This window comes from Haliotis cracherodii, unplaced genomic scaffold (genome assembly GCF_022045235.1).
Source record: "Haliotis cracherodii isolate W230 unplaced genomic scaffold, xgHalCrac1.p SCAF_15, whole genome shotgun sequence".
NCBI classification, from domain to species: domain Eukaryota; kingdom Metazoa; phylum Mollusca; class Gastropoda; order Lepetellida; family Haliotidae; genus Haliotis; species Haliotis cracherodii.
Genome location: NW_027266270.1, coordinates 7,105,559 through 7,131,939, shown reverse-complemented (window position 1 = coordinate 7,131,939; position 26,381 = coordinate 7,105,559). Strand labels below are relative to the sequence as shown.

Sequence of the window (26,381 nt, the reverse complement as noted above, 5' to 3'; positions counted from 1 at the left end):
CTTTTTTAATTTGTTTTATTTCAAGGGTACATTTTTAGTGATAACTGACTTCATTGGGACTTAAACCAAATCTAGAAATGGACCGCGTTTGTTTACATACGACGATTGATAGCTATTGCTAGGAGACTGGTATGCAGCGTCTGACTAACTGATGTCACAAGACTGGGTGTTTGGTTACGCGCGACAAATGTAATCCGCAATTAGGTTCTGTCTAACTGCGTGCTCAAATCAGTTCGTGTTGGTTTGTTTACATTGTTATTTATCATCGGGTATTGTCATGACGTACCCAGGGTTGTCAGTCGTTGCTCGGCTTAATTTTTCTGATAATAAACTGACATTGTATCTTTTTTATATTTTTGTTGTTTTTTAGCGCCGCACTCAGCAATAATCCAACTATAGGAAGGCGGTATGTGAGCGAGTTAAAATTTAACGTCGCATAGGCATTATTTCAGCCATACAGCGACCATGGTATGTATATATTAGACTCTGGACCAGACAATCCAGTGATTGACATAATTAGCTTAGATCTACGTATAATTGGGATTCGAAAACAGGCATCCACCAAGTCAGCGAGCATAACCACCCGAGCCATATAGATCATACGGTCGGTAGCTGAAGACCAATTCTACCCCGGAATCTGCACAGGATTCTAGCGATACGAGAAAGCGCAACGTCGACCCACTGCTGTGCATATAGTTGTTTGTTTGTTGTTTAACGCCGCACTCAGCAATATTCCAGCTATATAACGGCGGTCTGTAAATAATAGAGCCTGGACCAGACAAACCAGTGGTTGACATCATGAGCATCGATCTACACAATAGGGATACGATGACATGTATCAACCAAGTCAGCGAGCCTGACCACACGATCCCGTTAGTTGCCTCTTACGACACGCATGGGTCGCTGAAGACCTATTCTCTACCCGGATCTTCACGGGTTGCAAATCTTTTCTGCAGTAGTGTGGAATGACATGAGGATATTATTGACGAGTGGTTAATAGGCTGTCCACATGTCACCTGTGGCTAAACATCCTAAAGAATAGGTTCTAAAAAACATCGATTTTGTGTCGCTGAATTCCTGAAATTTTCACTCGATGCCACAGTCACGTGGTTTTTTAAACAGACCGACCAAATGATATACCCCTTAGTCAGAAATAAAATGGTTGAAAACAAAAAAGCAGATAGAAAATGAAAACTGACCTTTATGACATGCTAAAAAATCGTGACGTAACGTGAGGTTAGATATGTCAGCGGCGAATATGATAGTGTCAAAGATAAAGACGCTGAAACATCGCCGATGCAAATAGTTCAACCAACATTATACACAGTAGTAACGACGTGTTACTCCATCATGAAACACATGCGTGTCTCTTTCAGTTCTCTGATTGGAATCCTTCTATCCACGGTCTGTGCGGGGACAGTCGCAGGTAGGTTTTGCGCACATGAACTCGATGATACCGTGTATAGCATAATATATTCGTATAGAAAAAAAAACACCCTCTATACATATAGTCTATATGTATAGGGGGTGTGATTATTTCTATAGAAATATATCATGCTATACACGCTATACACGCTTCAACGATTATCCAGTGTATAGCATTATGATTCTGTGATAAATACCTTGTATTCATTCCCTACCATAGCTCCAAGTCCAGTCTCGAAGGCAGGGTGCTATACTTATTGGCCTGGGCGGTCGGGTAGCCTAGTGGTTAAAGCGTTCGCTCGTCACGCCGGAGAACCGGGTTCGATTCCCGACATGGGTATATTGTGTGAAGCCCATATCTGGTGTCCCCCGCCGTGATATTGCTGGAATATTGCTAAAAGCGGCGTAAAACCATACTCACTCACTATACTTATTTGCCCAATCACGTTACTGCCACGAGAAATTGTGTACGTGCGAAGTTGGCGATAGGAGATGGTGACATCGCAAACGGGTCCATGGTATTTATCGTAACACAATGAAGATAATATTGTCGCGAGCAAAAGAAACCAAACTATATGTCGGGCGTTATTAAAAGGAAGATCAGATATTCTAGCGTTTGTAATCATGAAATCAACAAATAGATAGTAATGCGACTGGAAGGACATGGGGCGTATATATTATCAATTTGCAGCCACTGTGAACACATCCAATATGGTGGAGCTTTAAGTCACAGCGTTCGTCATTAATATTCTTTACTCAGTACTCAGTACTCAGTACTCAGTACTGATGCAGTTCTCTGACGGTTACCACTTCGGTGAAACCCACGAGCACGGGTATGGTGCTGACAAACCTTGAAACATAATCGGGGCGAACCGGGATTCGTACACGCAATCATAGGTTTCTGGCGTACCCAAGAGACACAACTCTGCACAGCGAATTGCGGCGCCTTCGACGACTGGGCCGCCCGTGCCCCCCAGTCTTACACTACTGTGAAAAACGTCGCTTAAATACTGATATATACAGTGGATATACTGCACATTCACCACTGACACTGGTTTGTCGTGGATGACTTTACCCCTAAAAACTGCTCACATGCAAATAGATGGACAGGTTCAATTTCTTTGTAAATAGCTAGCCCCCAAATTTCAGCTCCATATAATAAAATTGGAGGAACTTGTGCATAAAATGTCTTAAAATACACACCATAATCATATGGTTTCACGTTTCTCAAGGACTTTAAGACAGAGAACAAAGCCTTTTTTGCCTGTAGCGACACATTTGACACATGTTTGCGCATTTTTAATTTTTTTTAAATATGACCCCCCCCCCCCCCCCCCCCCCCCCCCCCCCACACACACACACAAATCTGTTGTTGTATTACGAATTACACATATTGAATGCCTCGGGCAATAACTCGTAAGAACGTTAATACGCTTTTTGACACCAAACACAGTGGCAGCAATAAGGGATGTGTCGTCCGCAAACAACAACAGAAAAAGCTCTATCAGCTCTGGGTGGAATTGGATTCCTGGAGAACAACCAGATTCGATCTCCTTTGATAAATCATTTATGAACATTTTAAATAAAATCGGACTCAAGATGCATCCCTGCCGAACTCCATGATAACATTCGAAACTCTCTGAAAAATGATGGTCATATTTAATACGAGAATATACACATTTATAGATAGATTTAACGGCATTATACATCTTTGGAGAAATCCCATTATATTACTCTATTCCTTGTTCGAATCACACTTTCAATACATTGGTTTTGGTAAAGTGTCCTTTCCTCGTCAGTGTATGATCTTGTTTACGCCGCACACAGCAATATGCCAGCTTTATGGCAGGGGCCTTTAAATAAACCAGTGGTTGATATTGTGAACAACGATCCGCGCGGTCCAAGTACTATGTCACGCCATCAACCAAGTCCCCGAGCCTGACCACCCGATCCGTTAGGACCCCTCTCACGCCCAGCGTAGGTTCCTGGGGATCTATTCTGACCCGTTATAGCCACGGGGGCACAGTTGAGAGTGAGTCCTCTACATATGTATACTGGGGCGGTAGGTTAGTCTAGTGGTTAAAGCGTTAGCTCCTCACGCCGAAAACCCGGGTTCGATTCCCCACATGGGTACAATGTGTGAAGTCCACTTCTGGTGTGCCCCGCCGTGATGAAACTAGAATATTGCTAAAAGCGGCGTAAAACCATACTCACTCACATATACATATTGGATGGACTCTACTAAACAAAAACATCTTCCCTGCACACTAAGACATCGTCTGTTACCTATTCAGCAGCATCACCTTGTGCCACGTCTCTGTCATGCAACTTTGACCACGACATGTGTGGCTTTACCTCAACGACAGTGTCCGGAGCGGGGTTTCTGATGTGGAGAAGGGACAACCAGTTTGATGGAATACAAACAATGGAACATGGTTTGTAAAAACTATAGAGTGTTGTGTTTTTATGCTATACCTCCACACAGGACGTAACAGTGACGTTGTACTACTACAACTAATGATGATGATAATGATGATGATGATGATGATGATAATGATGATGATGATAATGATGATGATAATGATGATGATGATAATTATGATGATGATGATAATGATGATGATGATGATGATAATGATGATAATGATGATGATGATAATTATGATGATGATGATGATGATAATGATGATGATAATGATGATGATGATGATGATGATGATGATGATAATGATGATGATGATGATGATGACGACGATAATGATGATGATAATGATGATGATGATGACGACGATGACGACGACGATAATGATGATGATGATGATGATGATGTTATATTTTATTCTGTAAATAATAATAGTAAACACAGCAATAACGATAGGATCAGAACTTTCCACTCGAAACCGTCAATGTGTAATTTTGTATCAAAATGTAAATATGAAATGTAGGAAATGTAATGAATTTAATGAGACTGTCCAACACATTGTCAGTGGATGCCCAGCTTTGTCAAAAACACATCTTAGGCGACATGATGGAGTGGCTCGATCATTTTATTACCGTCTTCGCAATGGTTTTGACACAGAGGTCCACCCCGGAATATGTAGAGGGCGTCATGGAAAATGCCAAATATAAAATTCTTTGGAATAGGCCCCTATACCACCTAAGCAGTATCTAGGCCAACAAACCTGATCTTGTCCTTTTTTATATATCCAATGAAATCATTTATATTATTGATTTTTCTGTCCCTTTTGACAATAATGTGATTGACAAGATTCAGGAAAAACATGGCAAAAATGCGGACCTCGCTTTCGAAATGTCACGCTTGCATCCCAAGTACCAAGTTGTCCGCCTCCGCATTGGTACCTCCCAATCTGTTGACTGACATTGGGAGAGTGCCCGGGTTTGCTACCAGGAATACAGCCCTTCTGACAATCTGGGTAATGCAGAAGACTGCAGTAGTTGGGGAGTCTTCACATTCTCCGAAAGGTTCCTGGTGGGTTTGACCAGGCAGCGCTTCCTGGGAGAAGTCCCATTCACTGTCTGGGCTGCGTGTAGAGGGGGCAAGGGCCCTTAGCTGATGGTGAGCCTAACCAGCCTGACTGTGCCATGATCGACCAAACCCTTTTTGCTGCATTTTCTTATTTTAATCTGATAATAATAATAATAATAATGATACTCATCATCATCATCATCATCATCATAATAATCATAATAATAATCATGATATAAAAAATACAGCCCCTGACTACCCACGTGGATAGCTGTTCCGCGGCGCTACACAATATTGTTATCCCTGTCAACGGATCAGTGCGCACTTGAATTTTCTGGCAGTGTAGGGCAGGACCGAATCTCTAGTCACACTCAGGAGTCAAGCTGCTTAATACGGTCACCCATCCTCCTACTCTCCGCGACCAACGATGCTTAACTACGCCTTATTGTGACATATATGCAGACTGATCTACTGTCAATACATTTCAAGTTCTAATAGCAGCAGTTGTCAATATCACGCGAGACCATGGATAGATATATATCGTAAAACGAAAAAACATTGTATATCTTCACCCCTGGTAAGTACTTAACTATTCATGATCTTTAATATATTTTTTTTAAGAGAAATTTTCGTATCGATAAAAAAAATCATGTCAATAAACAATATTAGTCCATTATCAGGGCAACCTTCCTTAACTATTGAGAGTGTGTCTGAGTTTGATTAACGCGTACTGACGGCGGTTATAACGAACTCAAAGGGACCACTGATTTTAGTTCGTTATAACCGTAGTTCGTTTTAAGCATATATACAGCAAATGGACGGGATCAAACACAGTTCGTTATATCCATCAGTTCGTTATAAGCGTGTTCGTTATATCCATTAGTTCGTTATAAGCGTGTTCGATATAAACGTACGTTACTGTATGTGGGTGTTAAACCCGGTGAGGTTAAAATGTTTGAAGCAGGAAGGACTACGTAGAAGTACATAGTGCTCCCATTATGAAGGTACCGAATCAGAGAAAGATCGACATTGGGCTAGAGGACACACCTTATCAATCTTGATCCGTCCCACAGGGAAAATGTGTCTTAATTTGGCGCGACTAATTCGTTTATTAACGTTCTATTTAAATCCGAACGAGTTATGTTATCTTCTTCATCATCATGGTTTAAGGAAGATACATTTTTTTGTTATTTTTTAATAACATAAGTGTGTCTATGTGTGTCTCATACTTATTTTACAAAACAGTTGTTATTCGAGAACAATGACAGACTTCAAGCCAACATGAAGGCAGTCAAAAATATTTATGCATCTGTTGATAGGTTACTTCGTTCATCTCACAACTACCAACATACTGACAAAGGACGGGGACGGGACTGATATGGTGAGTCCCCCGCTCTGCTACAATGGAGCCGTCTGTCTGTCGTTTGATTACTTGCTGCCGGGACAGACCACTCTGGACATCTTGGTCCAGACGGGGGGACAGACATCTAAAGTCATCGCATTGCCTTCAACACCAAGATGGACAGCCACGAATTTCTCTCTGCACGGAACAGCTAATTCTAGGGTGTGTACGCACAGACGGTTGGGGAAAGGAATTTTCAAACACTCGTTGATAAAAGTGGCAAAAATCCTCGGCAAGCCTCGGAATTCTTCCACTTTTCTCAACTCGTGTTGATATATTTGATATTAAAAGACACTCGGGTGAGATTCTCTATATATCAACGGGAATGGTTCCTGCGTATACGAGAAATCAATCAAATTGTGTACATTATTATTCTGAATTCAAAAGTTCTATTGCAACTGAGACCTACCTTACGACAATAAAAGGAGTTCATCTCCGTCGAGTCTTAATGACATTTAGATGCAATGTACACTTTTAACATTAGAGCACCTAGATTTTTAAAACAAAACGGCAATTGAAAATATATCCTGTCCATAATTTAACGACCCAAATGAAGACGAAAATCATGTACTATTATGTTCAAAAGATGCAAATTTAAGAAATAAGTACATGTAACAATATTTTAGAAATGGCCCTTCTCGAGAAAAGCTGCATGATATGCTCCAAGTTATCCGTGTCACGACAACGCATATTTCGTAAGAAGCCAATATAAGTCTGTTAAGAAATAGAGAATCTCACCCGAGTGTCCTTTGATATCAAATATATCAACACAAGTTGATAAAAGTAGGAAAACTCCGAGGCTTGCCGAGGATTTTTTCCACTTTTATCAAAGAGTGTTGATATATTTGATATCAAAAGACACGAGGGTGAGATTTCATTTATCATCCAACACCATTCTTCAAACTTTTTCAGTTTGTAGAAAGTAATAAGCAGTGTCTTAGTGTAAAAAGTACTGCTAACATCTTCAGTAGAAGAGCCATTAGTGATGTCATTTGATAATGACGTCATGGTAACCAATGACGTCAAAATGGTCTGCAAAGCATTGTGATGCAATTTCATTGCAGCGATATCTACAGTATAGATATCGCTTGATCTCACCCAAGCGATATCTCCCGTGGGAGCCAGTTTTGGATGATAAAGTAATGTTGTAAACCCGTCCTAAATGTTCTGAAACCACAATGTCAAGGTTTCGTTGTAACTTGTTACAATGTTAATGTGTACATGATGGTCTTTTAGCCTTTCGACCATATATACAAATAAACTGTCCGTCTGTCAATTCCCGAATGCGTCGGAGCAGTGTCGATGCACTGTAGACGCACTGTCGGTCAACTGTCGACTCATTGTCTCGATCCTCTGTTGACGCTACGCTTGTGTGTAGTGACAATGTATTTCCTTATGGAAATAGTCCTGTGAATTGTGCTAACTGAAATGAAGATATCATTTTGGATCGCTTAGACAAATTGGTCAAACAATATCTTGTAATAATTTCTTTTACAACTGAAAGATTGTGTTTATGTATTTGCAGATAATCTTCAGGGGGACACGCGTCCATTATGGATCAATTGTAGCTATAGCCAATATGACTGAGTGTGAGTATATCATGCGTGTCCTGATGTAACACGCACCAGGTTTTGGAATATTAACTGTTGGTTTTGGAATATCAACTGCTAGTTTTGTTTGTTTGTTTATGTGTTTGTTGTTTAACGCCGCACTCAGCAATAATCCAGCAATATGACGGCGGTCTGTAAATAATCGAGTCTGGACCAGACAATCCAGTGATTGACATCATGAGCCTCGATCTACGCAATCGGGAAACCATGACATGCATCGACCAAGTCAATGAGCCTGACCACCCGAACCCGTTAGTCTCCTCTTACGACAAGAATATTCTCTACCCGGATCTTCACGGGTCGAATATTGACTTTATTATGGACGTATACTGACTGTAAGATTAACTACTGACTGTAGCACTGACGTCGTTGCCTGTTTCATATTTAGATATATGCATAAAGATTCAGAGTGACAAAACACCCTCCACAAGACCATATGACAAGGGGAGAGACAATGTGACAATAGTCAACTTTCCCTTTCTGTCGAGCAATATTCCAGCCTTTAATGTCTAAAATTCGCAATCAAGCATGCTCTCTCTACGAAAAGCGACATTCAACTCTTGCTCCCAAGTTGTTTGATTAAGGTTACAACATTCAAACTTTCATGCTTGTTGTAAAAGGCGACTAACGAGATCGGGTGGTCAGGCTCGCTGACTTGGTTGATACATGTCATCGATCCCAACTGCGTGGATCGATGCTCATGATGTCAATCACTGGATTGTCTGGTCCAGACACGATTATTTTACAGACCGCCGTCATATAGCTGGAATACTGCTGAGTCCGGCGTTAAACAACAAACAAACAAACAAAACATTCAAACTTTCAAATAATATTACGGTAGGACATTCCACATTTGACGCATCAGTGACAAAAATAATGTCTGAGTCGATTCCCGATTTTGACTTGTGTCTTATGTTCTCACGTTTTTTCAGGTGATTAATTGACTTGCCTTTGCATGTGTTTATGACGGGTACCATTTTCTTTACGAACACATGGTATTATCACTATTTGACAGTGATTCATAAAGACATGATATACATGTGGTCGGAATTGTACCATGGACTCTGCCTTTCAGCAGAGAATACCTTTGATTATGGAAAGGGTGTTGTCGCTTTCATTGACATGTTTAGAACATAGTTCTGCTACTTGTACGTGGGACATTTCTCATAACTTTGTTGATTGGTTGGTTTGTTGTTTAACGCCGAACTTAGCAATAGTCCAGTTATATGACGGCGGTCTGTAAATAATCAAGTTTGGACCAGACAATCCAGTGATTCATATCATGAGCATCGATCCAGGCAATTGGGATACGATGACATGCATCAACCAAGTCAGCGAGCCTGACCACCCGATCCCGTTAATCGCCTCTTACGACAAGCATAGTCGCCTCTTACGACAAGCATGGGTTGCTGAAGACCTATTCTTCAAGGGCCCACAACCGGGTAATAAAATAGTAATACTGACATTGCCATACTGCCATATGAGGAGAGTCTGGAATTATGGAACTCTATCTTTTTTCTGGAAAGGATTAATGGGAACTTCAGTATGAACAAACCATCAGTATAAGAAAACAATGTGTATTATTTGTACTCTGTAAAGACCTAAAACCAACATGTATTATTTTCTTAACAGGTTCACCTAAACCAACTGCACATATACCAGACACATCTAAACCAACCACACACAAACCAACCACACACAAACCAACCACACACAAACCAATCATGCAGAAACCCGCCGCACCAATCCCATACCATCTATTCACATATACACCAACAACACAAATACCAACGACACCTAAACCAACAACACATAAACTCATGTCAAGTCCCGATTCCAAATCACCAGCCAATACAACAGTAACCCAATTAGCACAACAAACATCACACAATATTCTAGCATTAAAAAATCAAAACGAAGAATGCATGCAGTTAAACAAACAGGGCAGTGATTCCCTTGAATCAGAAACTGATATATTTCTACACATCAAACAAAAGGTCCAGATATATTCTTCAGATCTTCAAACCAAACTAACAAACCTGCACACAACACAGACTCTCATTACCACGGACCAGGCCTTGCTGCTAAACGAACAAGACCTGATCTTAGCCACGTCCCAGCGACTCGTCATAAACGTCGGCGACCCAAGTATCTTCACAGCGCCATCGGCCCTTCTACGTCAGCTGGACTTCATCGGGGACCAGATGAGACTCCTTCAGAACCTGCAAGACACGCTGAAGAAGAACAACGCGGAGAAAGTCCTCTTGCAGCAGGAGAAGGTCCTTCTCCACCGACAGCCAGGGCTCTTTCAGCTCGACACCTCGTCCTTGACCCCTGAGGAACAGCTGCTTCATCAGGCCACCGTGCTGCAGCTTCAGGCCTCGCTGCTTCACAACGACGACATCCTCACCCACATCGACCACAACATGACGACTTGTCTCAACCAGGAAATGATAACTATTTTATCACTTAGGGAAAATTTGTTGCACTACCAGAGTAATTTAAGACTACAAGGGTAAATTTTAAAGGCGTACAGGATAGAACTGTTAAGGTTTCACGTCCAGTTCCGGGTTCGATTTCCTATACTGAGTTTAGCCCATTTTTGATGGTATCAGCCATCCTTTTGTTGCTTGAATGTTGCCAAAAGCGGGGTAAAACAATACTCCCCTCTGACCGAAATCCGGTTCATTTATTTAATTTATTATTGGAATGATATGTTTCTCTTTGGAGAGTTACTTACTTACACATATATACCACGTGAGATGCCAATTGACACGTGACATTGAAACTATTTTGATTAAGTTGAAAGTTTAATTATTATACTACCGATATATAATAAAGGAACTAATACTTTAAATGTAGCTATCGTTGAGGTGAACATTTACACTACCGTTGCGTTGAACCTGAACGCAACATATTGTTTGTTTGTTTGCTTGTTGTCTAACGCCGCACCCCGTAAATTATAAAGTCTGGGCCAGAAAATCTAGTGATTGATGGATCTGCGCATTTGGGATATGATGACATGCATCAAACATGTGTGCATGCCTGAGAATCCGGTTCCGTTAGCCGCATTTTACGGCGATATCGATAAGCATAGTCGCCATTTACAGCAAGCATGGGTTGCTGAAGACCTGTTCTGACCCGGATCTTCACGGGTAGTACGCAATATCTAATCACAAACAATCACGAGATTGTGGGGTGTCAACATCCCAAGTTGTCCGATGAAAATCAATTATGACAATGTTGTTGGCGACGTAGTGGCGAGGCTGTTGTTGGCGACGTAGCGGCGAGGCTGTTGTTGGCGACGTAGCGGCGAGGCGTATGCAGGGGCAACAATTCTTGACCATGATCGGTATGGGGCGTGCTGTAGTGGTGTGGGGCGGTATCACACTTGACAGCCGAACTGATTTGGTTATTGTGAATGGACATTTGACAGACGAGCGACGTGTTGATGGATTTTGTGACCCGTGAAAATCCGGGGTAGAATAGGTCTTCAGCAACCCATGCTTGCCGTAAAAGGCGACTATGCTTGTCGTCAAAGGCGACTAACGGGATCGGATGGTCAGGCTCGCTGACTTGATTGATGCATGTCATCGTATCCCAATTGCTTGGATCGATGCTCATGATGTCAATCACTGGATTGTCTGGTCCAAACTGGATTATTTACAGACCGCCGTTATATCGCTGGAATATTGCTGAGTGCGGCGTTTAACAACAAACAAACAAATGTTGGATTTTGCGTCCTGTCATTGTTCCATTCGTTAGAAGTATTGGCAGAAGTTCTGAACAGCGAGATGACAATGCCAGACCAGAAGACATAGGGACAATGGACTGGCCCGCTCAGTCCCCTGACATGTTGCATATGAGTATCTGTGGGATGTTCTGGGGTGGAGACTAAACACTACAAACCCAGCACCCGCAAACGTGACCCAGGGGTAGTTCTTCAGACGGAATGGCGGGCGATACCAAGGCAACCGTTCTCAAGTTTATCAACAGTATACCATCACGATGTCGTGCATGTATCGCCCAACATGGTGGACACACAAGATATTGATCTACACGCCGGAATTTAATTTTACAGACATGTATCGTCATTTGACCTGCACTATCATTTCATCAGTTCCCTTATTTTTTGTCGGTAGTATATTTGTTCCCGATCTTATCATACTCAGGTGTGTCATGTTATCATGATAGTGATGTTGTGTTGGGCGTACAACATACCGTCAGACACTTATAGTGACCCAATCAGTTTATTCATATATAACTGTAAGGCACAGCCATAGTACAGAATACATGACAATGTGGAAGCGGTTAGGAATGTTACAAGGATACATTTCTTAATAACATGGCATGATATATAAAGAGAGAAAGAGAGAGAGAGAGAGAGAGAGGGGGGGGGGGGAGAGAGAGAGAGAGAGAGAGAGAGAGAGATTTTGTATAGCCGTTTTGCTCACATGTGACAATAAAGAGATAAACATGTATTTATTTGGATGTACATAGTATTTCTGTTCAATATATTTTTTCCTTGAATTATCAAATTTACAACATACAAGCAGAAAATGAAATTCATCTTCAACAACATTTAAAGAACATTGTTTACATAATCTTAAACATTTGGGTATTTTGTTGTGCCTGCCAGCTTCAACCATTAACCTGTGTGGGCTGCATCTAAATTGTGATAATGATATTCTGCATTTTCTTATATTAACATCAGTTAAATATCTTTCTGCGCATATTTGCATTTTAAAATATCTATAATATTCGCATTTGCTAGAAACATCTACAGTAGATCTCCATGTTTGAAAGTACATGTCAAAAAGGCTTCTTTTCGATATGAACATGGCATGATTCTCTAAGAAACATTGGTTTTCCCAGATGTAACCATACCCACATTTATACAGTAGACATTTAACATTGTATGCCCAATTTTGATCTCCATTCTTTTCATACAATAGCATCATATTATAACATTGTTTTGACAATCTACTTACTGGCATTTTTAGTAATTTTTACCAGTATCTTATGATTTTTAAGTAGTGATATATATACAAGGGCATGCGACCACATTCACCATAAACCATTACGTTAGAAGTACTATGTTTAACACCAAGAAATCTTTTGCATGCGTATAAATGTACGGATTCAATTTCTTTAGCCTCTGCAAAACCCAATATTTCCACAGGAAAGAATAGGAGCTATTTTTGTGTCAAATATTTTGAAGAACGATTTATAAGCACACTCGCTAAAATGTTCAAACGTTTGTAAAATTCCCAATAATATTAACAATAACACTTATATAGAGATGATGTACAATGCGTTGACAATACACATATACTGCGTTGTAACCATATCATCTGACCAGACAAGTATAATTATCACGTGTGTATATATAATTAGCATAGAACCTACTGTGTTTACCACTGAGACAGTTTGGTCCTAATTGTCTCTTCAAGACAGGATTCCGAGTGTTATCAGCAAAGAAATAACATGTTATCATGGGGCGTGCTGTAGTGGTGTGGGGCGGTATCACACTTGACAGCCGAACTGATTTGGTTATTGTGAATGGACATTTGACAGACCAGCGACGTGTTGATGGATTTTGTGACCCGTGAAAATCCGGGGTAGAATAGGTCTTCAGCAACCAACGCTTGCCGTAAAAGGCGACTATGCTTGTCGTAGGAGGCGACTAACGGGATCGGATGGTCAGGCTCGCTGACTTGATTGATGCATGTCACCATATCCCAATTGCTTGGATCGATGCTCATGATGTCAATCACTGGACTCTCTGGTCCAAACTCGATTATTTACAGACCGCCGTTATATCGCTGGAATATTGCTGAGTGCGGCGTTAAACAACAAACAAACAAATGATGGATTTTGCGTCCTGTCATTGTTCCATTCGTTAGAAGTATTGGCAGAAGTTCTGACCCAGGGGGAGTTCTTCAGACGGAATGGCGGGCGATACCAAGGCAACCGTTCTCAAGTTAATCAACAGTATACCATCACGATGTCGTGCATGTATCGCCCAACATGGTGGACACACCAGATATTGATCTACACGCCGAAATTTAATTTTACAGACATGTATCGTCATTTGACCTGCACTATCATTTCATCAGTTCCCCTATGTTATCATGATTTTATTAAATGAATTTGCCGCATTCCCGTGATTCTACTGTTGATTTCACAATTAAATTCTTCTATTTGCACATGCCTGTGTGTTTTGACCGTTGAGATAAAATAGTTTAGTTTAAGTTTGTTAGTTTAAGCCATGTAAGTGTTTGCCATCCTTTCCTAAAAATTGATCTATTGCTTTCCATTTTGTGAAGGAAACGTCAGTCGCAATAGCAAGTTTTACTTATATAATGATAACAAGCATGAAATACTCATATCCCCCGTCAATATGATATTTCCGGTTGTGTGAAAGAAAAGAAATATTGTACGGTTTTCAAGATCTGCTCCGGAAACGAGAACTATCGACGTTTTTAGTTTAAGTTTAAGCCGTTACTAAGGAAACTCGAAAAATATTTTTTTCAAAAATCCCAAACAATCAAAAGACACCAGTTTACCACTAGACCTATCTGACTGCCAAGTTTGGTGATGAAATATTGTACGGTTTTTTAAGATCTGCCCCGGAAAGGATCACTTCCGTCATTTTCATTCTAAGTCACAAAGTCGTTGCCATGGGAACTCGAAAAATAAAAAAATCCAAAACTGTCAAAAGGTACCAGTTCACCACTTGACCAGTCTATGTGCCAAGATTGGTCAAAATATCTCTCATGTTTTTTTAGTTTTTCAGTCGAAACGTTACGAACGGAAGAACGGACGGACAGCACCCATTCCCATATCCCCCTTCGACTTCGTGGCCGGGGATAAGAACTCCATTTATAATACGATAATAAGTGACTGTTCCTGGCGCTAGAAACCATCATTACCCTGTCAGTGGTTCAGTTTACACTCGATTGCCATCTTCATCTCCTGGAGGGTTCCAGCAGTGATAGATACTTTGTACGAAATGGATCTGATTAATATTTCAATATTCAGAAACGAAAAAATAGTTTCTTCCCCTTATGATATGAATAAGTGAGTGTGTGAGTATGGTTCCTATTGTTATTGTTGTTATGATTATTATTATTTACAGGATAAAATAAATCATCATCATCATCATCATTAGTAGTAGTAGTAGTGGTCCCTTCTCCACATCAGAAACCCCGCTCCGGACACTGTCATTGAGGTAAAGCCACACATGTCGTGGTCAAAGTTGCATGACAGAGACGTGGCACAAGGTGGCGATGCTGCTGAATAGGTAACAGACGATGTCTTAGTGTGCAGGGAAGATGTTTTTGTTCAGTAGAGTTCATCCAATATGCATATCTGAATGAGTGAGTATGGTTTTACGCCGCTTTTAGTAATATATCCCGGCCGGGGACACCGGAAAATGGCTTCACACATTGTACTCGTGTGGGGAATCGAACCCGGATCTTCGGCGTGACGACCGACGCTTTAACCACTAGGCTACCCGACCGCCTCTTTTGATATGAACCCACGGGGACCCTGCTTTGAAGTAGTAAGAGACTACTTAATTAAATTAGGTGGTCAGCGTCGGTGACCTGGCTGATCCCCGCTCACTGATGTCGTGGGTCTTGTTTAGTCACTGGTGAGGTGTAGGCAGGCATTAAGGAAGTGGAATATTTCTTACTTCAACGTCAAACAACATTCACCCACTCTTTGATGGCGATGTCATCCATTAGGTATTTCCGTCATTTCACTCATCGGGATATTTAATATGGCATGGGCCAGAGAATATGGGTGAAATTGGGTTTAAAGTCGCATCCAAGATTATTGCACTTAAATAGCGACGTGCATGCACGTGTGTGTGTGGCTGCTTGTACTATTCCGGACTAATGCCGATTTTATAGTACTAGCCAACTGACATACCATGCCGCAGTTTGACAAAAATACCCTGCTCAGACACGGTATACTGACCCCAAACCGACAAGTTATGGTTTTAGCACTTTAATGCCGAGCGCCAAGCAGGGTAACAAGTACCATATTCTAACGTCTTTTGGCATGACGAGGCCGGGGATCGATCCCCAGACCTTCCGCTCCCCGAGCGGACGCTCTACCACAAGACCACGGAGGCAGTCCGTTAGCGATGAACACGATAGAACCCCTACGAGTGTGACAGCGTCATCCTGAATTACAGACACTGTAACGGCTTGCGCTACAAACCAAGTTGGCTAACATACGTCAACGTGTGATTAGCACATATGCAAGAGAGACTCGGCGGTTCTTGACGCTTATGGTGGACACACGAGGTATTTGAGTTCTCGTGACAATTGTAATTTTGGATGTAATGTCTTGTTGGAAACGTGTCCACTATTGCCCTGTTTGCAACGTCATCACTCTTTGGGTATAAATGTTACCTTCAACATCTGAAATCTGGTTATGCCTTTTTTTTTGGCAGTTTCTGTTGATGACGAATTGCCCCTGGTTTCTTTCTTTGTTTGTTTTGGGGTTTTTTTCGTTTTGTTGTTGTTGGGTTTTTTTGGTTGCTTGATGCTTTTTTAATGGTTTTTGCGCGTGTTTGTTTGTGTTTTGGATTGTTTTGTTGTTGTTTTTGTGGGGTTTTTGGGTTGGTGGTTAATAAAAGGTATGCGCCTTTAATACTAGTTTACAGGCGGAGCAAATTATAAAGGAGAATCTTTCTTCTGCAGGGGACTCTTTATTGCACAAGGTTTTATATACAAGCATGTTTGTTTTCCATTTCCTTACCATGGCATGGAAATATCATCAACACGTTACATTACACCCAATCCAACCCAACACCTCCCACCCCTGTGAGTGTCCAGCTCAGTAATAATACGAGTTTGACGTTATGACGACAACGACGATGACGATGGCCACGGCCACGAGAATACAGCCACAGGCCACAGCCCAGAGAGAATAGCGCTTTGCTTGCGCGGACAGCATGAGGGCAGACGGAAGGTCCCCTCGGTCTGATGCTCGCCGAGCCTGAAAAAATAGGAAAAGACGTTTAGGGGGGTGTAAAGATCTAGATATAGTGAGTTGAAATGAAATATACAAATAATCAGTGAGACATTTCTAATCATTAAGTCATGAAGGGGATTAAAACTTTCGGGACAAGAAAGCGAAACATGCAGGGCAGCATGTCTGTTTTCTAAATCTCAAAAACGAACATAAACGGACAGTTCAAAATGCAAACAATAAAGACCGCGCTGTAATCTTCTTGCGGTTATTTTGTTCATTTAGCTGTTTCCGGGGTCCGTGGTATCTACCCCGAAAAGGGTATACCATGAATGGAATGTTTGCATTCTTTGAGGGTTTACTTGTGTTACAATCAAAATTTCCGAATCGATGTGATTCGAGATGAAGCCGTCTTCTGACTAGGTCAATAATCTAGGCATCCTTTGTTTTGATTGGGTTCACGTGGACGTTCAATGGAGAATGGTCACTCCCCTACCCATGTTACTTTTTTCACATGAGAAAGAAGGTTGAAAATATTTATGAATCTTCTGACTGACTGACTGAGTAAACAAAAACAAAAATATGAGAAGATGTTCTATATAGCCACCTCTTGAGCTCTGAGGATTGCGACAATGCCCAGAGGCCAACAACACAGTACGGTGGCGAGGATTGCGAGTCCCATGTGGTCGGGCACCTGGTTCACGCACCCATGATAGACCCCTGGCTGATGGACCTGGAGACACAAAAGAAAACACAAGGTAGTGAAACCTCGATAACACGAAGTCTTTGACACAGGAACATATATCGAGTTGCCCGGAGTTCGAGACAAGCGAACCCCAGTATCAAACAATGCTGAAACTGTAGCGTCGGAACCATGAAGTTATGTGTGTTTGTTTGTTTGTTTGTTTGTTTGTTTGTTTGTTAGTTCACTCAGCAATATTCCAGCTATACGACGGTGGTCTGTAAATAATTGAGTCTGGACCAGACAATCCGGTGATTGACAGCATGCGCATCGATCCACGCAATTGGGACCAATGACATGCATCAACCAAGTCAGCGAGCCTGACCACCCGATGCCGTTAGTTGCCTCTCACAAGCATAGTCGCCTTTTACGGCAAGCATAGGTTGCTGACGACCTATTATACATTGTCTTAGGGATGTATCGAGATAAACGAGTTCGGGGTAACGTCGTTTCGCTGTATCAGGAGCATTCGACATTGCTTTTTACTAAAACGTATAATGTTTGTCTTAAGCAAAGCAAAGGTGCGATTTAAGCTGTGTCGCGGCGGCCTATAAAAAATCGAATCTGGACCAGGCAAACCAGTGATTATTAGCAGGAGGCAGGTTCATGCTGAAACAGCATGGTCTTCAATTAGGCCCCTAATACGTTTGTTTGTTGTTTAACGCCGAACGCAACAATATTTGAAGACGGCGTTTAAATACCCGAATCTGGAGCAGACAATCCAGTGTTCAGCAACTATCCACGTCGTCGGGGTATCCGCGTATCAACCACCGAGTCTGACCACCCGACCTATTTAGTCGCCTCCCACGTCCATCGCCCCTTTCCACACACGACGTTTTGTCAAGGGCTGTCGTTCTCAATGTTAAAGTGTTGGCGTTGCGATCGTCCTTGCGCGCAAATCGCGATGTGGAACGAAGCCGAGCAAGGTTGCTAGGTACCTATTCTAACCTGAAATCCCCACGATGGCGTTTTTTATGACAAGCAGGTGGCCAAAGAAGCATATCGTGCCCCGTGATGCCCACGAGTGAGTGAGTGAGGTTTGAACAGTATTCCAAATAAATTACGTGTAAACTTAGATTAAATCAAAGAAGAGAAAAACAGTGTCTAAGGGCTCACAAAGTCATCAAAACAAATATTGACAAATAGTGAATGAGTAAGTTTCGTTTTAAATGTCGCTTTAAACAGTATTTCGTTCACATAATGGCGTGTCAGCTTCATGTGGGAGAAAAGCCCAAAGTGATGCAGGTCTTAAACGTTTACCACTTTGATGAAACCCACGATCACGGATATGGTGCTGACAAACCTAAAGCTCCCCGGCGAACCGGGATTCGAACCCACGATCACGTTTCTGGCGTGCCAAAGAACGCAATTCTTCACCTCGAAATGTGGCGAAAGACCCTATACAGTATGTAAAATTGGACAGTTAGAATATACTCTTTTAAAACAAAACATACTATAACTTGTTGTCCATATGAAGTGTTATATGGAGTGTTATAGCCTGACTGGCCTACAGCTGCATAGCTCGGTACCCCGGGGGTGCCTCCCGGGGTGGGGCCGTAGCCCTGGCTTTGCTGGTAACTGGGTGGGGCTCCTTGGGGTAAACTTCTTGCATGAACAAAATAAAACTGTATCATCATCGTGAAAATACGTCATGGGCTAGTATAACTAGAGTCGAATGGGCTTGGGATCTTTTTTGACTAAAACATAACTTGTTTAAGAAAATACTAAATAAAATAAATGTCCGGCTCCTCACTTCAGAGACCAGTATGCATGTTTTGAAGCAATAACCGAAAATATATCCTGTCTCCAACAAATACTGCTCAATGAGGTGTTAAACGATAAACACACTCACTCACTCACTCACTCACTCACTAGGGCGGTCGGGTAGCCTAGTGGTTAAAGTGGTTAAAGACCCGGGTTCGATTTCCGACATGGGTACAATGTGTGAAGCCCATTTCTGGTGTCCCCCGCCGTGATATTGCTGGAAAATTGCTAAAAGCAGCGTAAAACCATATTCACTCACTCACTCACTCACTCACTCACTCACTCACTCACACACCCTACCACTCACTCGCTAACTCACTTACTCTTGAAGAAGCAATGACCGAAAATAAATCCTGTCTCTAACTAAAATCCCTGACTGAAAATACTGCTCTAAGCAGACAGACAGACAGTTTATTCAGTATGCAAGGCCATATGGCCCATAGTACAGTTCAGATTTAACAGATACATAAAAATCAAAGTGATCTTGACCATAGTATAAAATGTTCACCTGAGTCTAAATACATGTTTCAAATACATTGCTAAAGATGTAATAACATCTCCATTGGTCGAATTCAACAAATTGATCATCAATTGATTGTCTTTGTGTTTAATATCTAAATGAGGTAGAAACTTTAATCTCAACGTTTTATATTTTTCACATATAAAAAGAACATGAAACTCGTCTTCAATCTCCAGGTTGGTACAGTTAGAAAATATATAATTTTCAAAATCACTATCCTTGGTTCTACGATATTTATTGACAAGGAAGTTATGGAGAGATATTCTAAATTTACAAAGAGCTCTCAATTGAGTTTTATCTTGTAATATGCTTAAATATTTTTTCCGGTTGTAACAATGATTTAATACCATTGTTCTAAGCGGTGTTAAACAACACTCACTCACTCACTCACTCACTCACCGTCCAACAATGCAAGGACACGTGCTTAAAATGGGACTCTAAATAGTGTTTGAGATTTTATGTTTTGTAATGGGTCCAATCGTTAACACCTTGACAACATACACAAAAGGAAGAATTGTTCACATTTATGAACAAAGTATGTCACTTTAACCAGACATGGCTACCTATCCCTTGTCTACCAACATTAAGTCGATCAGCTTATCGCTATTGTCCGAGCTATCAATGTCACCAACTTACAACTCGACAACATACAACAGACAAATCATATTAAATCTGAATTTAAATATATCAAGAGTAAACATGTTTTACAGCGTGTTGTCAATATTCAAGGTCTACATCACCTACCTTCCTTTTCCGACATGTTTGTGTTAAATACGTTCAGAGCACAATGTGATATCAATAACCCTAGCCCGTTTATCAGCGATTACATTTCACGTCGTATCAGTACTCGTCACGTGACTGGAGTGTGACCCTGCAAGTGACGTCATACATCACACCCACGAGTTTTTGACCATGATCAGCGTGAGTGAAATGTGATGCATTTCGCAATATACATATAAATTCCCATGTGTTGATCGATCAGCGAGGTTGGGAAAGGAAAGGATATCAAATGCACACCATCTTAGAAGCCGGGACAGGAGAAAGTTCACACAAAGACAGCGTGAATAGTATCGTGACTATAGTATCGCGATATGTATCGTATCTTGAGCAGGCGTTACCTGAACCATAGTATCGTGATGTGTATCGTATCTTGTGCAGCAGTACCCTGCACTATAGTATCGTGATGTGTATCGTACCTTGTGCAGGCGTACCCTGAACTATAGTATCGCGGTGTGTATCGTACCTTGTGCAGGCGTACCCTGAACTATAGTATCGCGATGTGTATCGTACCTTGTGCAGGCGTACCCTGAACTATAGTATCGCGATGTGTATCGTTTCTTGTGCAGGCGAACCCCGAACTATAGTATCGCGATGTGTATCGTACCTTGTGCAGGCGTACCCTGAACTATAGTATCTCGATGTGTATCGTACCCTGCTGGCGTACCCTGAACTATAGTATCTCGATGTGTATCGTACCTTGTGTAGGCGTACCCTGAACTATAGTATCGTGATGTTTATCGTACCTTGTGCAGGCGTACCCTGAACTATAGTATCTCGATGTGTATCGTACCTTGTGCAGGCGTACCCTGAACTATAGTATCTCGATGTGTATCGTACCTTGTGCAGGCGTACCCTGAACTATAGTATCTCGATGTGTATCGTACCTTGTGCAGGCGTACCCTGAACTATAGTATCTCGATGTGTATCGTACCTTGTGCAGGCGTACCCCGAACTATAGTATCGCGATGTGTATCGCTTCATAAGGAACTCCTTGAGAATCATGCAGCCTCGTCACGCCGCAGACCAGGGTTCGATTCCCCACATGGGTAAAGTACTAAACGTCTGAGCCCTTGAACTAACTGGAATAGACCTCTCTTAATATTCATGCATGACCCCGAGGTGAAACTCCAAAATGAAGTTTTCCCCGCATGGGGGCAAAGCGACATCTTTTTAGATGCAGTACCACAACTTCTTGTGAGGACGATCTCTGCCGTAGGCCACATGTCTGAAAGACAATCAACCAGTTGTTGTGAGAATCCGTCGGACGAGAACTCGCGACCTTCGGATTGATAGCCCGACAGCTAACCGACTGAGCTACGTCCACACTGGAACACTTTGTGCAAATTTACCTAGTCATGCCTACAACTTTACGGAACTGAACGGAAAGGGTCGAACAGTCGACGAACACTTACGAGGGTTACGCGTAGGCATGGTGTCTCGTGACTTTAGTCTACGGACACCTACTAAAAACGGCTCCAGGCGTCAGACGTCGAACTCGCGAGTACGCATGAATGACATGGTACTTAATCATTCGTCGGATGATTTTTGTGACGGAAAAGTGTGGTAGGGAACACTGTAAGGATGATGTGGATAATAGTAAGGAACGAGGGAGGCATGGGCATGGCTAGGTGAGATCGCTTTTGGATCAGTACTGAAAAAATGTAGCCGTTTTAAGTGGCTTGTGTGAATATTCCAGGACAGTTTCCAGTAGCCAAAATATTCGACACAAAACCATTTCATCCTTTTTACTAGAAGTTTTTGTGTGAAGAATATTAGGAGCCGCTATTGAATCTATAATAGCTACTATTGATTGTAATACGGGCTAAGGATAGAGTTCGGGTAATCTAATAGCCACTAAACGGGTACCTAACCCTAATGATCGTAAAGGGGTTATTGATCGTAATGGGGGTCCAAGGGCTAAGGATAGAGTTCGGGGTAACCTACCCTAACACAAGCGACATTTGGATATGTCCAGCGCCAATATAATATCCCTAATAAACTGCATTCTTGATCATAATAATGAAATTTAATGAACCGAAAAAATCATATATGTATATTAGTTCCAATGTATAACCATTTTAGCCACTTGAATTACGAGAAAAACAAAATAAAAAAATAAAAAAATAAAAATGCTTTCGTAAACTAGCGCCTGTTATAAAATGCGCCGCCGCAGGCTATATTTAGTAAACATAAACAAATATTAAAAACTCTCCACACCGCTGGGCGTATTCAATGACATTGCGTGTAGAGATGATAGATCACTGGGAGGAGCTTATGCACACTCGATGACCCCTGACGTCACAGGGCATTGTTTCGCCTGTGTGACTGGCAACAAAATACTACAAATTAGTTGAAAAGTGTTTGAAAAGTTTGTGGTACTGTATTCTAAAGGTAGGCCCCAAATTACATAGAAGGATCCTCGTGATGTCAATCACTGGATTTCCTGGTTCAGACTATATTATTAACATACCGCCGTCGTATAGATGGAATATTGCTCAGTGCGGCGTTAAAGGGCAAGTTCACACAGAAATGAACCTTTTTTTCTTGTACTTTTTCCACATTAAAAGTGTTAACATAGAAGTGTCATAGACAAAAATATAAAAACATCATATTTAATTAACATATTTTTTGCACTAAAACGATTTATATTTTTCACATTTACCAAGTGTTCTATTTCCATAACAAAAACACCATGGCTTATGCCCCTTGCAATATGACGTCATTGGTGCCAATTGATAAACATTATGACGTCATCATGCTTTGTTAGAGCCGCTTCACGTGGTGTAGGTACAGTTTTGTGATTCTAGCATCTCAGATGCCAGCCAGAATTGTGTTATGCTGAGTCACCACTGCGCCGCAGTGTGTCGTAGACCATGTTGTTTTACCGCAAACTGGTCCTTGATATCTTTTGCGTTGAGAATAGACAGGGACCCAGTTGAATTGGCACCAATTACGTCATAATCTAAGGGGGATAACTCAGGCCTATTTCGCTCGTAAAACGAAGGCCTCATAACGGCATATCAATTTCACACTATTGTGAGCTTCCTACTTTCACTGTGAAAAAAAATGAGTGTATATTTTCAAACACAGATACTAACTTATTCTAAAATTGCGTTTTGTTTAGAAAAAGAAAGAAAGTGATTTTTGCGTGTAAACTTCCCCTTTAAACAACAAACAAACAACCGTCCACTTCAGGCTCCTCACAGCGATAGTCTGTTCGCGGAGCTCTCTATGTTACCGAGAGTGTAACGAAGGTGTCACGCGCTGGGAAGGAGTTTGCGTCCACTTGATCCAAGGGGCATTACTCTCATTTACAACACGAAGTTCAAGGTCGTATGTGGCGACGGATAGCAGGTTAATTTGTGAACTGAACGAACTCAAGGATTGACATGTTCAAGTAAAATAATACAGATAATACAGTTTTGAGATACACGCGCTGTGTGTCTATCCATTACTTGTGTGTTTTCTTATTAATATAGTAGCAATCGGCAGTAGAATAGACCTTCCAGTGAATAGTTGCAGTGCTACCGACCAGACCCACCGATTCGAATCACCAGCTGATGCCCAAAATAGCCCCGTCCGCACGTAATGTTCTCACAAAATAAAGTGTATCGTTGATAAATGGGTGAATAATAAAACTACCTTTTCAGTTCTACGTCGAGAAAACGTGAAACTACTTGATCGTTTGGATATACTGTGTGACAGCCTGTTCCATAGAGACCTAGATCTAGCACCGAAGAAGAATCCTTTTCCACGTGAGTGGCCGAATGGCCTCCTTGTTAATCCCGTTGATCTTCTTGAGAATGCACTTGTGCGTTGGTGAATTCCTCTAGATCTGTGGCTGGTACGCCTCGACGATGATGAACGACTCCTACGCCTTCCCATCCCTCAAGAAAAGGCCTTCAGTATTCCGTGTTTACTGATTGACCTTGACCTAGGGACCGTAACTGATTTCCTCAGATGTTTGCAAGCCGTGCAATAGAGAAGTTTGACGGTAGGTGAGTGTGCGTGAGTTTGGTTTACGCCGTTTTTAACAGTATTCCAGTTATACCGGGGCTTGTCAGCTAAATTTTGGAGGAAAGCCCGAAGTGGTGCAGGTCTCAGACGTTTACCACTTCGGTGAAACCAATCATAGGTTTCTGGCGTGCCCAAGAGACGCAACTCTACACAGCGAATTGCGGCGCCTTAGACGGCTGGGCCACCCGGGCCCCTTGACGGTAGAAGCAACAATGACATTGAATTCGTGAATTTGTATACGACGATATTTGGCTCATGTACATTTCTTAGAAAACTTCTCAGAGTTAAACTAAAGTAACCCTTTATTCTGCTTTATAGTAACCTAGGTACTCCTATTCAAATAAATGTTCAAATAAGATAAAATAATAACATTGTTAAAATAAGGAATAACTTTTGAGTTGAAACGTTTATATCAGGAAAAGTTGGTGAATTGTCCTACATCTTATACACGTTTTTATATAATGATACAATTACAATTGCTAGCATATATTCAAGATGTTTTAAACCAAACTGGTATTGATCTATACATCTATCACAAACAAACAAACAAACACCATGTTTACAAGAGCACACTTAAAGCGGGTATAGAACGTGCGTCGAAATGTTCCATATATGGCATTATTATTAAATATTGCCTCCCTCTCGCCCTTACATTACACTTATTGGGACACCGTGGCGGCTGCCATTCGATCCTGGATGTTGGAATAACATCCCAACACAAGAAAGTATCTGTTGATGATGTGACATGGATGATGTTCGAGATGAATACCATTTTATGTGCATATGTTGATGATGTTCGTAAATTGTATATTCCATACAAATTCAGAAATCTATAAAAAACAAAAAACAATTTACCTCTAAAACCACTGTTTAAAAGAAACTTTGTCTTTACTGATATGGTTATGGAAACATTTGGTTGGTTGGTTGTTTTACGCCACACTCAGCAATATTCCAGCTATATGACGGCGGTCTGTAAATAATCCAGTCTGGACCAGACAATCCAGTTATTGACACCATGAGCATCGATCCACGCAGTTGGGATCAATGACATGCATCAACCAAGTCAGCGAGCCTGACAACCCGATCCCGTTAGTCGTCTAAAACTGGTTGTACCTCATGTGTCGAGGTCCTCCACCTGAGTGTGTTAGAGTAGCTCCATAATCTCAGATTGGAAATTTGGCCAAATCCAACTTCTTCAACTTTTGAATACATTTTTTAATCTGTATGTGTCGGATGTGGACGCGTCATTGGCCACATAAATATGCGATGGTTCAAATGACTCACACAGATTTCCTGGTTAGTTGGTGTAATATACTGTATAACTACATGCTCACGTGTGAACTTCCCCTTGTTCTTTGTTTCCTGCAAATATTGTCACTACACTTAAAACAAAACTAGCACAACCATCTAAGGCCTTAGAGTTGCATCCCTTAGGCGTGCCAGTAGCCACTGATCGTGGGTTTGAATCCCAGATTGATCCTGATAATGTTCCTGGGTTTGTTAGCGTTTGCTCGCGGGTTTCACCATTTGGAAGCCGTTTTTCTCGCCAACAGAACGAAAAAACTGAAGTAATACATATTTACTTAAAAACAAAAGGAAACGGAATCAAGACAAACTATTATGTAATGTCCAATTCTGCAGCTGGG

The 26,381-nt window shown here is 41.5% G+C and overlaps 2 protein-coding genes across 4 annotated transcripts; one reads left to right on the top strand and one right to left on the bottom strand.

The window, feature by feature from the left end:
* Positions 1-1,326: 1,326 nt before the first annotated feature.
* On the top strand, positions 1,327-11,471 carry LOC139461762 (uncharacterized). 2 transcript variants are annotated; one of them, XM_071243220.1, is made up of 5 exons: positions 1,327-1,426; positions 3,723-3,860; positions 6,232-6,476; positions 7,840-7,903; positions 9,557-11,471. In XM_071243220.1, exons 1-5 carry the CDS (start codon positions 1,351-1,353, stop codon positions 10,441-10,443), a joined length of 1,410 nt encoding a protein of 469 aa, XP_071099321.1. In that variant the 5' UTR covers positions 1,327-1,350; the 3' UTR covers positions 10,444-11,471. The 2 variants fall into 2 exon arrangements, with proteins under 2 accessions (XP_071099321.1, XP_071099320.1); XM_071243219.1 differs by having other exon boundaries at positions 3,720-3,860.
* A 5,074-nt stretch (positions 11,472-16,545) lies between these two features.
* LOC139461760 (proline-rich transmembrane protein 1-like) lies at positions 16,546-24,603 on the bottom strand. 2 transcript variants are annotated; one of them, XM_071243218.1, is made up of 4 exons: positions 20,679-20,784; positions 19,109-19,256; positions 17,520-17,645; positions 16,617-16,939 (listed from the first exon to the last, which is right to left on the bottom strand). In XM_071243218.1, the coding sequence occupies exons 1-4, from the start codon at positions 20,696-20,698 to the stop codon at positions 16,778-16,780; spliced, it is 456 nt and encodes a 151-aa protein (XP_071099319.1). In that variant the 5' UTR covers positions 20,699-20,784; the 3' UTR covers positions 16,617-16,777. The 2 variants fall into 2 exon arrangements, with proteins under 2 accessions (XP_071099318.1, XP_071099319.1); XM_071243217.1 differs by lacking the exons at positions 19,109-19,256; positions 20,679-20,784 and adding an exon at positions 24,361-24,603 and having other exon boundaries at positions 16,546-16,939.
* Positions 24,604-26,381: the final 1,778 nt, after the last annotated feature.